The 16,872-nt window shown below is 40.0% G+C and overlaps 1 protein-coding gene across 1 annotated transcript in view; it reads right to left on the bottom strand.

Annotated features, from left to right (window-relative positions):
- Positions 1 to 253: 253 nt before the first annotated feature.
- Positions 254 to 16,872, bottom strand: part of LOC137982609 (dynein assembly factor with WD repeat domains 1-like) — a 49,791-nt gene continuing 33,172 nt past the window's right edge. Inside the window, exons 11-17 of the mRNA XM_068829732.1 lie at positions 16,226 to 16,313; positions 12,146 to 12,201; positions 11,014 to 11,087; positions 6,310 to 6,386; positions 4,066 to 4,158; positions 886 to 955; positions 254 to 369 (exon numbers count right to left, since the gene is read on the bottom strand). Coding sequence (XP_068685833.1) covers positions 335 to 369; positions 886 to 955; positions 4,066 to 4,158; positions 6,310 to 6,386; positions 11,014 to 11,087; positions 12,146 to 12,201; positions 16,226 to 16,313 — 493 coding nt within the window. The 3' untranslated portion in view covers positions 254 to 334. The remainder of the gene's footprint in view (positions 370 to 885; positions 956 to 4,065; positions 4,159 to 6,309; positions 6,387 to 11,013; positions 11,088 to 12,145; positions 12,202 to 16,225; positions 16,314 to 16,872) is intronic.

Here is a 16,872-nt window from a genome sequence, read left to right as displayed (position 1 = left end):
CAAGCCAGGAGCTCCGCTTTTAGGCTTGGCTAAATCTATATATTATTGGCATACATGGAGGGGTGGACGTACGGACGGTCGATGACGTCATGGCTATAAAACCAAGATTTCTCGCATCGATGGGTTACCATATTTTCTGAACAATGGTGCTCGGCGCCCGTGGAGCTGCGCTATGAATTCGGTCTATTTCTACGTGGTATTCTGAATGGGAGGATATCTTTTTTAATTAGAATTTCAAAAGAAAGAACTTCAATAGTAAGTATAAAATTTATTAAGTAAGCTTTACACTCTTTAACTCATTTCAGCTAAGGTAATCTTTGTTTTAGGTTGTTGTTTATCTCCAAAGTCGGCAGGTGTTGTCTTTACTACCTACACACAAATCAAAAAAGGAACATCAATTAGTGGAATACATCGATGTTGATACTCTTTTGCATCCGCCGGCTGAAGATGGCGCATTGATGCAACTTGCACAATGACAGTGCATCCTCAGACATGAGAATGCATATGCCAGTTGCGTGAGATTACCACAAAGAAAAAATTTTAGCTAGGGTAAGGCTACGTCAACCTAAAGAAGCAGAGGTGCACAGAATAAAAGCAAATAACATAACAAGAAATCTAAAAAATAAATTATGTCGAGTTGCAGAATAGGCCTTTTACAACTAACAATCACATGGTACAAAATCCGCCATGCTGGAGGGCAAGCTCATTATTATTCTCCCACTGGGAAATTAAAACAAAGAGATCTGAACAAGTCAACCTTGACTTGTCTTTGTTTTAATGTCCCAGTGGGGGAATAATAATGAGCTTGCCCTCCAGCATGGCAGATTTTGTACCATGTGATCGTTAGTTGCAAAAGGCCTATTGACACTAGAAGCTTAAGATTACCTGTAATAATGATGTTTCCCTCATAATTAAATGCACAGCTGAAAATTTCATCTGTGTGACCTTCAAGAACCTGATTCATTCATGAAAAGATATTGTCAAAACCAAACATTTATCAACATACTACATTAAATACTAAGCGGCACAGAGGTGAAGATTTGGCAGGTGCAACAACTTGATAAAAGGGATTAAGGCTATTTTTGCCCCTGTATAAAAAAGGGAAAATATGTAAATTGGTAGATGTTGTGGAGGGAAAAGCAGTCTCAATTTGCTCAATCAAGAGCGCAAGGTGGTATCGGTATTGCTCAACAGGGCTCATAAGGTAGTGATGGTATTGCTCACCGAGTTCGCGAGGTGTTCTGGGTAAATTGAGTCACGAAGCAGAAAGTCACAAGAAGCATCGATACACCTTATTCCAAAATGGCCGCCATTTAGATATTCTTTTGTTTTTATTTAAATTAGACCTTGATGCCTCGTTCAAGGAAAAATATTCTTTTCAATTTTCAGCTCAAGAACGAGGCATCAAGGGCTAATTTGAATAAAAACAAAAGAATATTTAAATGACGGCATTTTGGAATAAGGTCTATATCAAAGTGCTGTTTAGCATAACGATTGAAGGTGAGTGATTTTCGAATGTTTACGACGATTCCTTTTATTTTAAAAATCAAAGATTATACATGTAATATCTGATAGAAAATCATATTGCCTGGGTTAGAAATCGATTTTTCAGGCACAAATCAGAAACAGACTGAGGCTACAGACTCTGCTAGACACAACCTCAGAAAGAAAAAGCATAGTCTCAGTATCCACATTTTCAAACAATCTTCAATCATATTTACAACAGTTTTTCACAGATACTATTAATCAGCGATCCAAATATCATAACCGAGTTTTGTTCCTATTTTATGGTATTTCAAGGAACCGTGGAAAGAAACACATGGATAAAACAGATAACGACGAAATGATGCCTTCTAATTAATGTTCCTGTTCCTGTTTTACTACCATATTTTCAAGGAATTTTCCATAATTATGTAAATCGCTTTTCAATTGATAGCGCATCAAATAAACGTAGACGGAAATTGAAAATAAATGCTGTTTGTTGTTGCCCATCCTTTTCTTGCATCTTTCACTTTCATTTACCCACCTAATTACATGTAGCATAATATGAAGACATCACAATGGCTGTGTTTTCACGACAGCCACTGTCTCGCTTAACATTCCTGAAAGTGATTTGTTTGCAGTATAGCACGGCTCTTATATTCCGATTTTAATAACCGCAAACGACTCCTCATTGGCCGAAAGTAACTGCCAACTCGCTTAAGGTATTTTGAAGGCTTAAATTTAATGAGAATTCCATTGAAGTTTTCCGACTCACTTAACTTTAAGCGAGTTGGAAAAGCAACTGTTTTCACGCGATTTCCGGTTGTCACTCGCTAAGGGACCCTACAAACCGCTGGTGAAAACACGGCCAAAGTGTAGCACATATTAATTGGAAACAACCTCAACTGCCATCCATATTAGGGACCTTTAGATTCTACGACGAGGACGAGAACGAGCTAGTACGAGTTCTGGTTATCCGTTCTTAGCGAAAATACTTAGCAAATTTATATTTCGTACGATTAATCTTACCATTTCTTTGCAGTATAGGTTGCTCAGTTATTCTTATTGCTGGTAACTGAGCCTTTTTGCTGATTGAAAAATGCCAAAATAGCTACCACGTTGTTGACTTGTTTTGACGCGACTATATTTATAGGGGTCACACTAGGCACTAAGTCTGTCTTGGCCTAAGTCCAGCCAAGTCATCCTAAGTCCGCTTAAGCGTTCAGACATATCTAGAAGACAAATTCTTTCCGTGCAAAGCTGTCATCATTAACGATAACGATCCATTTTAGCTAAGAAGTTGAGATCAAAATGAGACCGAGAAGCCGTAAAATCGCTGTAATTGCGACTGTTGTCTGTTTATTAAATTTACAAAAGTTGATCAGCCAACTAACCTTGCAAAATCTTATGTTCCTTCATGAAAGAATGATGGAAGATTTTGTCCAAGAGAGTGAAAGCCTGCTTTTTCTGACCGCCCTACTTTTGAGCGTTCACTGAAGACGAGGTAATTTTCGGCACATAAGAAGAAGAGCGTGGGTCTGGCCAAGACCACAAAACTGGTTTGATGTAATGCTAGCATCATCTCGGCTGAATGTTCTTTGGAAACCAAACTTTCGAATGGAACGTGAAACGTTTGACGAGCTTTGCCGAATTCTATCTGATAAAACACACGATTTTGAAATTTTCTTAAGACAGACTTAAGAACTGCTTAGGTCGTTTGAGTTTGCCGACACTAAGACAGAAATCACACTTCTGTGGCTTAGCGCTTCACACCTGTCATTTTCACCAAGTCGACTTAAGATATTACTAAGTCAGACTTAGTGGTCTAATGTGAACCCAACAATTGTTGCAAAACCTCGTACTAAAATGACGCCGGTATCACGTTTTTCACGCCAAAATGACGCTAGTTTGCGCGCGCTCACTGTTGTTCTATGAGAAACTATCGTACTCGTAGTCGTTCTTGTCCTAGAATCTAAGGCTCTCTATTATCTCAGGCGGGGGCAGATGTAGTGAAAACTATTACTACTACTCCCGGGGGAGGTACTGCCATATACGGATAATACAGGTATGTGCCGCTGTGAAGGGTATGGTTTTCAAGCAGTTTACTCTAGGATAGAGTATATAGATCATAGCCTTTCGGTCTAGAACAGGGTATCACGAAACTGACCAGTCGGTTGAAGATTTTATCAAGGCTAAGGAAGCCAGAAATTCCCACTCAATAATATAAAAAAATCAAATCGGTAAAGTTTAAGTTTACCTAACTCAGCCTCAACAGTGTCAATAAATGGCTATCATGAAACACCTCTGGATATTATTAACTAGCAAGAATCGGAATTTAGACGGAAATCGGTGGGAGTTTACTCTAGTATAGGGTAGCAAAATTCAGCTGAACTAGCTCTGGTATAGGCTAAGGGTTCCAGGGTCCCAGCGGCACATCCCCACCCAGAAATTCCTAAAGAGCCCCCCATCCTCCCCCGCGCTACTACTACCCCATGGCAGGTCTTAATAGAACTTAAATTAACACCTGATCGTTAAACAGCTTTTAAACTTACCGGTAAGAATTGAACAAAAAGTATCTTTTACCTGTGTGCATTTTCCTGAAAAAGGGTCCCAAAGCCTAGCTGTCTTGTCGCTGCTGGCTGTGAGGCATCTTGTACCCTGAGGACTAAATGTTATCTGAAATAAAAAGAGGAAAACGTTATCATACAGAAATAGGTTGCCATGGATGGAGATCATCTGCATGCATTTATCAATGATATGTTTTACCATTTGTACATGCAAAAACTTAAATTTCTTCATATTTTAAAAATTAAATTAAATCGAGCTAGTGTTTCGATCGACCATAGACCAAATCGGCTAACTCAATGTCGTCCCCGATTCAAACCTCCCAAAGTTAAGATTATTTGTGTATTGTATTTGCATCAAAATATAGCATTCACGTTTAAATGATGCGGAAATACCTATAACAAAACGTTTCATTCCCAAAGGGTTTGAATTGGGTACAACACAGAGCTACCCCATTTGGCCTATTGTCCTTCTTGCCTTGAGATCCGGACCTCCCGGGTTCAAGACCCGCTCCGACCACTCGTTGAATTTGATCCTGGTAGTTCCTGGTTCAACTTCTCAGCTGCACTTGTAAATAGCCAACTGGTTTGCCCTCCGGCCAGTTGGGATTCTTAACGGTTGTTGTTGTTGTTCTGTTCCGTCGTTTCGTTAACTGTGTTTTATTGAACCTGAAAAGCCCCTATGGGGAGCGGTCAATTAAGTACGTATTGTATTGTACGTATTGTTGTGACCAATATCGTCTGATCACACAACAATTGTGATATGAAACCCTTTGCCGGCTAGCATCCATTAAGGCGTTTTTACCCGCTGCTTTCGTCAATCTTTTGTATGTGATTAACGAATAAAGAAGCCCGTGATCTGTTCTGTTGTAAAACACACAGGAAGGGAGAGAACACGGAAGTGCAGGGGACAGTATTAGACGAGTGTTTTCGTACTTCTTAAGTGCTGTATCTACTTCCTAAGTGCTATATAAAAAAAACGATTGCAGGCGAGGCTTCTTTAGTTGTTTTATAAGAAACAATTTTTTAATCTCCTCACGCATCCGGCTAAATTTTTAACTTTGTTTTCCAAATCCTTCGGGTGACGTCAGCTGTCCGTCTGTACTCTCATAAAGCACCCTGTTTTCAAAACCACACCGCGCGTTTTATTGAAACTTAAGTATAATTTTAGGAATTTAACTGTTGATGTTTGTCGGTTATTTGTCAGTTTAGTCTACTGATTTCACTTTTATTTTTCAATTAATTACCAGCTTACAACTAAGCAGAGAAGGCCAAAGGAATATGGTTATAAGATGCAGATAGTCAAAGAGGACAGATGAAGCAGATAATCAACTAAGATTGTAATTGATAATGCTTTAGCACATGAATTAACCCTGTTAGTTTTCCTTTTTTCATTTGCCGCCGCTAAAATGACTTCTACACTAATACTTGCTAGCTATAGATTGCATAAAAGCTAGTCTAAGAGCTGCAACTGCCTTAATACTTAAACATGCCGTTCCACTGCCAATTATTCAAGGGAAATGCCATAATAGCAAAGAGCAAGAATGGAAGACTTCGAAATGCGAGACACTTTTGTCTGTCCTTACCATTCTTCATCCATAACTCCTCCATTCCCAGACACAGTTGCAACAAATGTTGACGAGTTCAACAAGTAATTCCCCCGACCGGCCGAAGTCACGCAACGCTGCTTGTCACAACAGCTGCTGAGAACCGGCTTTTTGATTTGCCCAATCAGAAACTCCCTCTAACGTAATGCCCAATCAGCGAACTAGGACAAATTCTGTCCCAATTTGATGCCATGAAAATGAGGTTCTGGGGTTGTGCGACCAGAGGCTTTTTTTTTCGTCCTCGACTTTTGATTTGGAATCGCTGAGCATTCTCTCCGACCTTGAAAAACAAAATTCCTCTGGCACCCAGAGTAACTGGATAATGATTTATCCGGTAGATAGCGCTATCCATCATTTGAACTACTGGGGCCAGATGTTTAAATTCATCCACAGAAATATATTTTGTTCCTGGAAAAATGACCAAACTGTTCTCAACCAAATGAGTAATTCCAACATTTGGATTATTAATATTAGGTCATTTGAAGGAGTATAGGAAAGGAAGAGCAGGCCAATTGAACAGATGCAGAATGTTTGGATGGAAGACACTGGAATTCCAAAGCAATCCACGTTAAGTCTAAATGCCTTACATACATAACTGCAATGCCCCCTAAGTTAGTGGAAAAACATGTATAAATGTTTCGGAACTATAAAATTACCTTTGAAATTTCTCCTTCGTGACCCTCTAATTTACAAAGACAATGATGTGTTAGAGCATTGTATACTCTGCCAGTACCTGAAATAAGAAAAAAACGGTAAAATAAAAAGCACTAAGTTACGATGTCAAGGTTATCATTAAAACAAATCCGCAAAAGTGACCAAAGATTTCTTATGTTCTGTTCTGGAAAAAAAAATTATGAATTAGTTTGATTGTAATGATTAAATGCCATTGAACTGAATTAACGACAAGGAGCAAGCTTGCTAAGTTATTTTGCACCATGCTAGTGTCGCACTTATAGAGAAAGGTTTGTTTATACAAACGTTGGCCGTGTAGCACTTATATTTTTAAACAGAGTTAACTGGACGTGACTTTAACATCTTCAGTTCCCACGGCCTGCTCCCGTCTGACCTTGTAGCTCAGTCAGTAGAGCGGCGGAGATCTAACCCGAAGGTCGTGGGTTCAATTCCCACCCTGGTCAGAGTTTTTCTCTGTCCATGTGTGGGCCCAGTTCCATCAGTAGGGCTAACGCTCACATGGTTCATATGGGATAGAAATCTAGCACTTTACGTTACACTACACTCTCTCCAGTTAACTCTGTTTAAAAATATAAGTGCTACACCGCCAACGTTTGTATAAACGAACCTTTCCTTGTACTTGTACATGTTAATTGCCGGGACTTTGACATCTTCAGTTCCCACGGCCTGCTCCCGTCTGACCTTGTAGCTCAGTCGGTAGAGCGGCGGAGATCTAACCCGAAGGTCGTGGGTTCAATTCCCACCCTGGTCAGAGTTTTTCTCTGTCCATGTGTGGGCCCAGTTCCATCAGTAGGGATAATGCTCACATGGTTCATATGGGATAGAAATCTAGCACTTTACGTTACACTACACTCTCTCCAGTTAACTCTGGCACTTATAGAGATTACTTCATGGAAAATTCGCGCGTATACGATTTGTATTCATGAGTTGAGTAGTAACAGAAAACGATCGAGTGAGTGCAGCGAACGAGTGAGTTTTCTGATACGAAACAACGAGTGAATAAAAATCGTACAAAGCATTTTCCATGCCGTTATATGTTTATTTCATAGATACTGAGGTTTTTTTCGTGGTAGTGTTTGATAGTCAAATTAATTTCGCACAAATGGAGTGGGGCGATGAAAGCAATAAACAGTGGTTTAAAATCGCCCAACCGACAATTTAGTTAATAAAATCTACAACACTTGCTATGTTTCAGATATTCCAGAGTAGTCCAAAGCGAAGAGTGTTTTCGTATTCACTGCCGTTTTTAGTGCAGACGGAGATGATAAATTCGGTTGATGTATTCAGTATTCATTCAGCTCACCCGCTGAAATAACTTCCACTTTCCTGTCTTCGACTTTTGTTTTCAAAATTCGTTCAAGCAATCGTACATCTCGTTCAGGTTTTTGAGCGGCATTTCTGTTTCCTTCTTCTAAAATAAATTCCTCCACTGAGTAAACAGAAGCAGACCTTCCCTCGGCCAGTTTTCAAAGCGCGCGGTTTTTGTGCAACAGCTGTCGGATGACGTTCCATTCGATACGTTCATTCATCACTAGTGAAATTTCCCACTGAGCAAACAGAAGCAAACCTTCCCTCGGCCATTTTTCAAAGCGCGCGGTTTTTGTGCAACGGCTGTCGGATGACGCTCTATTCAATACGTTCATTCATGACTAGTGAAATTTCCCACTGAGCAAACAGAAGTAAACCTTCCCTCGGCCATTTTTCAAAGCGCGCGGTTTTTGTGCAATGGCTGTCGGATGACGTTCCATTCGATGCGTTCATTCATCACTAGTGAAATTTCCCACTGAGCAAACAGAAGCAAACCTTCCCTTGGCCAGTTTTCAAAGCGCGCGGTTTTTGTGCAACGGCTGTCGGATGACGTTCCATTCGATACGTTCATTCGTCACTAGTGAAATTTCGTCGTTCGCGTTGCTGATTGGACGAACGACATTTCTTCACAGTGAAATTTTGTCGTTCGTGTTCCTGATTGGGTACATTTGGAATCAGTACGAATTTTATTCCCTGTGATTTTCGTGGATAAATCTCAGTACCTATGAGATAAAATAATGTATTGCATGTGTTTTGGCAGATGTTATTAGCGTTCTTTGTTCATTTGTGTGTTTTCACTGTTGCTTATGGCCAAGTGTGCAGGACCTTGGGGTTTCAGGGGAATGGCAGTTAGTTGCCAAGGTGTTATGCGAACACACAAACTTGTGATTGTGGATTTAATTTACTCAGAGTACGTGGTGTGCTCTGAAATTTTCGTGCTCTCCCACTGGGCTAATGGAATCCATATTACTTTTGTCTTTCCTGTCGACCGTATCAGTTTAGACAGCTACACTTTGTTACATTCTACGCCTATTATAATAATTTATGGTAAGGTAAGGTAAAGTCTGCCACTAGCCTAGAGGGCCCACCAGGCCGGCGCTTATCTCCGGTTTCTGTAGCATGAAGCGACTAGGAGTATTTCTACTCCCCCCTGGATCGGATGCTAGTCCATCGCAGGGTTACCCCCAGCATTTTCGCCGCGGTACTCATTTATACACCTGGGTGGAGAGAGGCACCGTGAGAGTAAAGTGTCTTGCCCAACAACACAACACAATGTCCCCGGCCAGGACCCGAGCCCGGTCCACTGACCATGAGGCCACCGCGCCTCCCTACACGGCAGGTCTAATTTGCAAGTCGCAGGTCGCAGGTCGCGGGTTGCTGGTCATTGTTTCACCAATACAGAAAGTATCCTAAACATTCTTAAAAGCTAACTTTAGGCCTAATTAGGCCTAAACAAAAGTTTTTAGGCCTTAGGTTAGCTTTTATGAATGTTTAGGATACTTTCTGACCTGCAACCCGCGACCTGCAACCTGCGACCTGCAGATTAGACCCGCCGCTCTCTACATAATAATTAATGACCATTTGCATATTATCAGGAGCTCATGAGTAGGAGCGAGCAACTCCCATATATTCCTGTCACGGCGTTTTCACAGACCGGTTTATTTTTAGATTGAATTTCTCGCGAATGAGACTCCGCATGAGCCAGACGACCAATCACAGGAAACTAACTTGACGTCATAGCGTCACCGAACCGGAACTGCCGCCAAAGGTAGTCCAAAAATAGATTGGTCTGTAAAAATGCTGTGACACAGGCTTAGTATAGCAGTTGCTTGCTCTTATTCATGGCTCCTGATATTATTCAATGTTTGAGACACGTTATCTAAATGTCTGCAGTATCTATGTTGGCTGTGGAGGCAGGACTGTTTGCCCAATGGTGGTGCTTGGCAACGCTTTGGCTTTGCCCAGCCCTTCTCCAGGGCCATTGTTCTGTTTCATTAATCTGTCAGCATACGTCTTCCATGATGCCCTCCATTTTACACTCTGCAGCTTATCCAGGCTCCTCTTCTGGACATATTGTATCTTCCCTACAGGCAGGTCCACTTGCGCTGCATCATGGGGTGCCACATCATCTCATCAAAACCTTTGGAGATTGGTCTAGTGATGCCTACCAGCGGTATACGCATACACCCATTAACCTTCATACCAGGGTTTCCAGTCAGTTGGCATAGCAGGTGCAATTGTGTTACATCATGTGGAGGTGACTAACCCAACCAAAAGGGTTTAGTGCCAATTAACAAAGTTGACAACTAGGAGCATACTTACCAAGTTGTTTGGTGCAGCGTATGTTAGCATTTCAGACATTTTATAGTGTATTGCATGTTTTGGACCTTCGTAAGATTTTTCAGCTCTTGTGTGCATTCACTTTTGACCTGGTGTGCAGTGCACGCAATCACCACTTAACATAAATGTGAATCTCTAGACGCTTCGTTGAATTGAAGGAAACATATGGGGAGGTTTCATGACTGTAATTATATCTGACAGGTGGATAATTGATCCAAAAGGTCTAGATACAAGCAGCAAACTAGACAGTCGTAGAAATTAACAGCAAAACTTTCTTTAGGTTACCAAACATATTTCGACGGTATGACCGTCATCATCAGTGTTACAAAGTTTAAAATCATCGTTGAATTTAATCCACGTACATTAAATGGGAGAAACCCAGCCTCAGTCAACAGGTTTAATACATAAACCTGACTCTCTCCCTATTGTCCTTATATGTTCCTTATTCAAACTCTTAAGTATGTAATATTGTCACGCAATGCAACGAACTTTGTAACATCGCGCCATTTAAATTCAACGATGATTTTTAATCTTTGTAACACTGACGACGACGGATGTACCGTCGAAACACGCTTGGTAAATTAAAGAAAGTTGTACTGTTTCTACGACAATCTGACATGTACCTTGAGAAGCCGGTTTATGCTAAAAGCAGCTTTATGTGCTCACCTTTCTCTTCACTTTGTGTGTAAATGTCCTAAAATCAGTCAGACTAACGTATATGCAAGTCTTATTTAACCCATTGCCTCCTGGCAGTGAGACCACTATTACCCACCATTGGGGGCCGCTTTAGGTGTGAATGGGTTAACCCATTCCCTTCTGTGAATGAAACCCACATTATTATACTCTGTCTAATGCCAGCAAATAATTAGGGGATGCTTAAGCGGTAAATGGATGATTATCCCAATTTTACATGCACCTAGAAAATATTAAAAAGTGCACAAAGAGACAGAGCTTTACTTAAAGTTTTTTAGAATACTTGGAAACATAAAGCAATCTTCATCAAAGCAATGATTGCTTACCATCTGCAGATGCTGTGGCAATGTACTGACCGGTGTAATCAAAACATACATCTAGGACTTCATCATCATGACCTCTGTCCATCAAACAAAACAAGCCAAAGATAATTACAATTATTATAGACGATGCCAAAAAAAACTCCCTTCCCCACCCCTCTTTCCTAACTATTTGGTAAGGGGGACCTAAGTGAATCCAAAGATGGAGCATAATAAGCATATACCACAGCATTCAGACTCAGAAAAATGAAAAACTGAAAGCATCTTACTATGAATCTACAATTTTCATGTATCTCAGATAAATGAGTAAGGCCCCTCGTATATTTTAATAAAAGGAAATTGTACACGTCGCTGTATTGGAAGCTGTAGTCCCATTGCTGTGATAAATTATATCAAAGTAAAACTCAATATGATACATATATTGTCTCTATCATATTGTTTTTGCACTGTTTGTAAGTAGCTTGGACAATTTCTTGTCATGCAACTTGTTGGCTTACTGCTTGTAGGTTGATTTAAAGAACTGGGCCGTTTAGTCTTGCAATGTTTCTTTTTTGGTTCAAAACTGACCGACTTGACCTCGGAGGGTTGGATCTACGGAAAAGTGACATCACTTTATACTCACTTTAGAAATTAAAATTTCAGCCTCTCAATTCAGCTTACTATACATGCAAAACACTAGGTTAAAAGTCTGAAAGCCCGAAACTCACACAAACACAGGGATTGCATTCTTAAGCTAGTCAGTCTTTGACGTAATTTTCTCCTCGATCCAGCTCTCTCAAGATTTTAAAGTTAGTAATGGCAGACCATGAAAATAGGAAAAGTCGGGTAGACTTTCATATACAACACTAAAATGGCGCGAGACAAAAGAACCCTTGTTATTCCGATTACGAATGATTTTTCCTTTTGTTTTAAGGACACTGGAGATTTCGGATCCGGTATTCTATGAAAGACAAGACGAAAATTCAAGTTCAATTAAACAGGTGTCTTCTTTAAATCAAAGCCAAAAACTTGGCTCACTTAGTGTTTAGTTTTGAAATCCAAAGAAAAAGAAGTGAATTTTTGGTCATAGATACTGTCGCACCTAAATTATTTCTTTATATTATTATTGTCTAGCACCATAGCAACATTACCAGGTTACCTTAAGGTTCCAATACACTGTCCCGTTCTAGAGTCCCATATTTTGCACGACTTGTCCTGCAGTGGACAACACAAAAAAATGATGCCACTTACAATAAAGAAATGAAGTATATTTGAACTGAAGATACATGTATGAACCGTCATTTCCTATTAAAATAATCGCCACAATCATCATTTGGAAAAGTTATGAAACCTTAAAAAAAAACCCTAGGAATAACTTGCATGACTCAAACAAAGGAACATGATTGCTGAGGGTCCACTACCTTTACAGTCAAGTTAATTTTTAAAGGGAACTACCTTAGGGTGTGTTGTTTTGGGAAAATCCAAAAACGGATTTGTGATTTCAGATCAACGGATTCTTCAGTGTCAAAAAAACGCAAAATCCGAAAAAGGATTATTTGCCATGACAACGAACGAACAAACCCCAGAGTTGCGTGCAATTGGAAAAAAAAAGCGGTTAACTGGTTTGTTTTTGAGAAATTCTTCAATGAAAATGCCACCAGAAAAAAAATACTTTTATAGCGATCGAAAAAAGAAACGACGAAAAACATGCGTGCTAAGGCACAAATCGATTATAGAGGGTATTTTTACCGTTTAGAAAGGTGCTAACAATATTACTGCTGCTGCCAAGAAACTTTTAGTGAAATTTCTGGTGTAAAATTTTCAGGAAACCTAACTATTGTCAACCTATTCGTGTCTTCGATCCTGCGGTTAAAATGGCGCGAGAAAAACATTTGGGCTAAACTGTCATGTGCAGTAGCTGCTGTGTATCATTTTTGCATGGAAACAGCTTGTCAAAAATACTTTTTTCAAATCCTTTCCTAAAAAAAACGCTGAAGTGGTGAATCTGAACAATCCGGATTTAGATTTGATCCGAAGATCCTCCTCGAGTGTGGATACTTTGAATTCATGATCCGTTTTTGGATTTCGCCAAAAAGACGCAAAATCCGTTTTTGGACTCAAGAATCCGTTTTCGGATTTTCCCAAAAAAAGGCGCCCTTATTATAGGAAATTAACGCCCCCTGAAATTAACGCGAATCGTTAAAATTCGCATTAATTTAAGTCACGCGTTATTTAAGCGTAAGTCGCGCGTTATTTTCCGCGGCGTTAATAAAGTGCAGCGTTAATTTCTGCGATCTAAATTTCTATTATTTTAACCTTAATTTTGAAACCTTTCCAGACATTCATGTACCCTGGTCCCAGAGGTTTTTGTTGAGCCGCGAGAGAGCCGCAAAGTGGCGAAGACGAGTCGCGAAGCGGCGAGAAGAGAAAAACCTCTGGTTACCTTGAACTTAAATCTCACTTTCATGCAGACGCCAGGGTCAGGATCTGATGCGTTGACAGCTGGCCTCTACATGAAAGTGAGATTCAAGTCCAAGGTAGCCACATGCTTTCCCCTACACGCCGCTCAAGAAAGACCTCTGGGACCAAGGAATCATTCATGACACCTACAAAACAATAAAATAAGGTACAAGCTTTCTTTCTTTCCGTTTTGTTCAGTGATTTTTTTTTTCCATCCAGTGTTGAATAAATTTGTTCCAGTGGTCACCACCAACTGTGTCTTAATCGCGTTAATTTCCTTTATTGTGAAATTCTACCTCCTCCTTCCCGTTAATTTTGTTTATTAAAAAGTCGCTTTACCTTAAATTCATGTTAATTTCCTGAATACCTTAATTTCATTTCCTACACTAAAGTAGCTTGTACAGAACTTTAGATCCTGACTTAGACATTAGACAAAATCCTGCAACTGAGCAGGAAATAACCAATCCGGCCCGGGGTTGCTCAAAACATGGTTAGTGCTAACCAGCGTTAAATCCCACGGAAACCTGTAGGTTTTGATACCTCTCAACCAACGGTTAGCGCCAACCACCAGCCTTCGAGTAAACGGCCCTTGGTTAACAACTTGGTGGGAGAAGTAATGAGAAACAGAAAATTATCCACAAACCATAGATTGCAAATAATATCTTTCTGACTATACAGTGGAAATTTGCTGCACAAAAATATACCGCTAGGTCAGTAGAAGGGTTTTGTATCAATGCACTAAAATTCCTTAATTAATGGTTACGCCTACGTAAGTATAATGTATACAATTTAGCCAAGCCTAAAAGCTCCCCTTTCTAACCCCAGAAAGCAATATAGTGTATATGGAAATAATTATGCTTCCGCATAAAGTAGAAAATTAATCATGTTTACAGTGATCAAACCCTCTGAGTTGACAGCAGTAAAGAAACAAGCCTTGCAAACAATAACCAGCAATTTTAATAAACAACTAAATCTGAAATTACATGCACAGTTATCTCTTTCACAACATTTTCCGTTTGACTGACAATATTTATATACAAACAAAGCAGCTCACGAGTGGACATCCATTTCACACAAAAAGCCTATAAATCGAAATTTTTTAATTTAGTGTAGACTGTCGCCACAATGATGGCGCAGTGGTTTTAACTCCTCCTTCTAACTCCTCCCACCATTGTGGCCCGGGTTCGACTCCCAGATCCGGCGTCATACGTGGGTTGAGTTCGTTGGTTCTCTACCTTGCACCGAGAGGTTTTCTCCGGGTACCCCGGTTTCCCCTCTCCTCAAACTCTTTCTTGAAATGTTAATGGCCACATTTGATATAAAGAGTAGAACTGATATTTCGCACAGTCTATTAATAAGCTGAAAGTTTAATAACGAAAGGTATTCAATTTTTGGTGATGGTCTCCTTTGTCGTTCTCCTGATAGCCACCACCTATCTACTGCAGCTCTGGGGCTGGATAATCAGCCTGTTTTTGGGCCCTCAATTTTCCCTTTATCAGCATGTCCATGGCATCAGTACCCAAACCACATCGCAATATTATACACTACAAATTATTGTCAGTTACTAACTGAAGATGCTTTGTCCTTCGAAAATTCTCGACATATTTTACACCGTATTTCTTCCACAAGTTCATTGTGTCCTTCAACTACTTTGTAAACTAGATCGATGGTGAAATCCTTCTGCCATTGCAGACCTGTTTTCATATAAGCTGTGTAATCCCCTGTTGGTTCCCGCCACTGGCACTCATTTTTTGAGGTCGAGGGCCCCGAGGGCCTCTTACAGAAAAAAGTTATTTTTGACATATGCAATGAAAACGATAGCTCCAAAACCACGAGGAAAAACAACAACAACACATGAATGCGCAGGTGCGGCACAGAGCCTCGGTGCAATATCGCTGGCCAGTGGCTAACAAAAAAAGGTGCTCTTCTCAGCTCAGCATGCCCTGCTTTATTTGCCTCATATCATTATGTTGTCCTTACAATCCTTCTTGCCTTTGAACAGCTTTCTCCAACTGTTTGGGACACATGGATGATTCTAACGTTTGCTAGTGGATATTTTTCTCACTCGCAGATTATCAAAATCACTCGCATTTTGCGAGTTTGCGAGTGTGAATTTCCAGCCCTGTGAATGGCGACGCGGTGTGTGATTGTTGAAATATGGCAAAATCTCTGTCAACACGGAATTGCAAACGTTTTCAGGCCTTCTTCGTTTTTTTTAGCGAGTTTCACAAAATATGAGAGCTAGTGAGGCATGTGTTAAGAAGGAAAACATAACCTGAAAGTCCACCGTTCTAAATAAGTGTTTTGTCTCTCGTTCTACATTGTATTTCTCTCAGCTTTTATGGTGTTCATCACTGAAATGTTCTCTTCTTCTCCTTCCTCGGCTTCTCTCGAAGTTTTCTTCGCTAAAATTTCTCAAAATTCGTCGCCTCTTCTCTCGTGCTCTCTTCTGCTCTTTATCCCATTGCTCGTCACTAAAATGATTTCCCGCCAGAAAAACGCGGGTTGCCAAATGCAACGCTGCCATGCGATTTCCGTTCCCAGAGGCTGTCCTGTCTCCCCACCTCCTCCCCGACAGTCTGTACGGGCGGGCAGACGTACGCTGACGTCATAACCAAAACTTCTCGCATTCTCCCAAAATATCTTACCCATGGAGCTCCGTCTGAGCTCCGCTATACCAGTTCACAAGGCACATTTAGCATGCGATCACCTTATATTCATCAGAAAAAAAACACAATGGGACAAACACTATGTGAATGTAAAATTCTTCTTAACTTACCATTGACCCAGTGACTATAAATGAACTATCAAAGTTAAATTGGGCATTGGAGATTTCCCCTCTGTGGCCAATAAGGGTGTGCACTCGTCTGAAAATAAATAAAAATTCACTCCCAGAAATGAGTAAAACTTGTGGTTTGGGAGAAACAAGTCAGAGTTATATACACTCAAATTGTGGTACTCATTACACAAATTGAAGTAAAACAGTTTTATATGCGAAAGTCACTAAATTGCAATGTACACAAAACTTGTTTTCCCATCAGAAACATAAAATTTGGGAAACAAAAACAATCTTCTAAACATTATGAGAAAATAAAAATTAATGCTAGAAAGGATTTATTATGTGTTAATGTGTTGATACTATCTTACTTGCGTCGTTATCAGGCAAAAAGGATAAGATAAGGAAAGAAAAGTCAACCTTCTTTTCTTGTGTATTCAATTTGTTATTACATGTAATTCATATGAAGATGTGCATCATACAGTTTGTTATTTTTGCTCGGTTAATCACTTCTCATACAAGACAGCCTTTAATTAAGGCCAATAGAAATCACAATCCAAAAGCTCCTCCTTCTTTCCAACCAAAAATGGAGCGATACCCTCCAAAAAATAGTAATCACAGATGTCCTTACTACTTAATTACTCTAATTT

The sequence above is a fragment of the Montipora foliosa genome, chromosome 13, assembly GCF_036669935.1.
Source record: "Montipora foliosa isolate CH-2021 chromosome 13, ASM3666993v2, whole genome shotgun sequence".
In the NCBI taxonomy this organism is placed as follows: domain Eukaryota; kingdom Metazoa; phylum Cnidaria; class Anthozoa; order Scleractinia; family Acroporidae; genus Montipora; species Montipora foliosa.
This window is presented reverse-complemented; position numbering and strand designations above follow the sequence as displayed.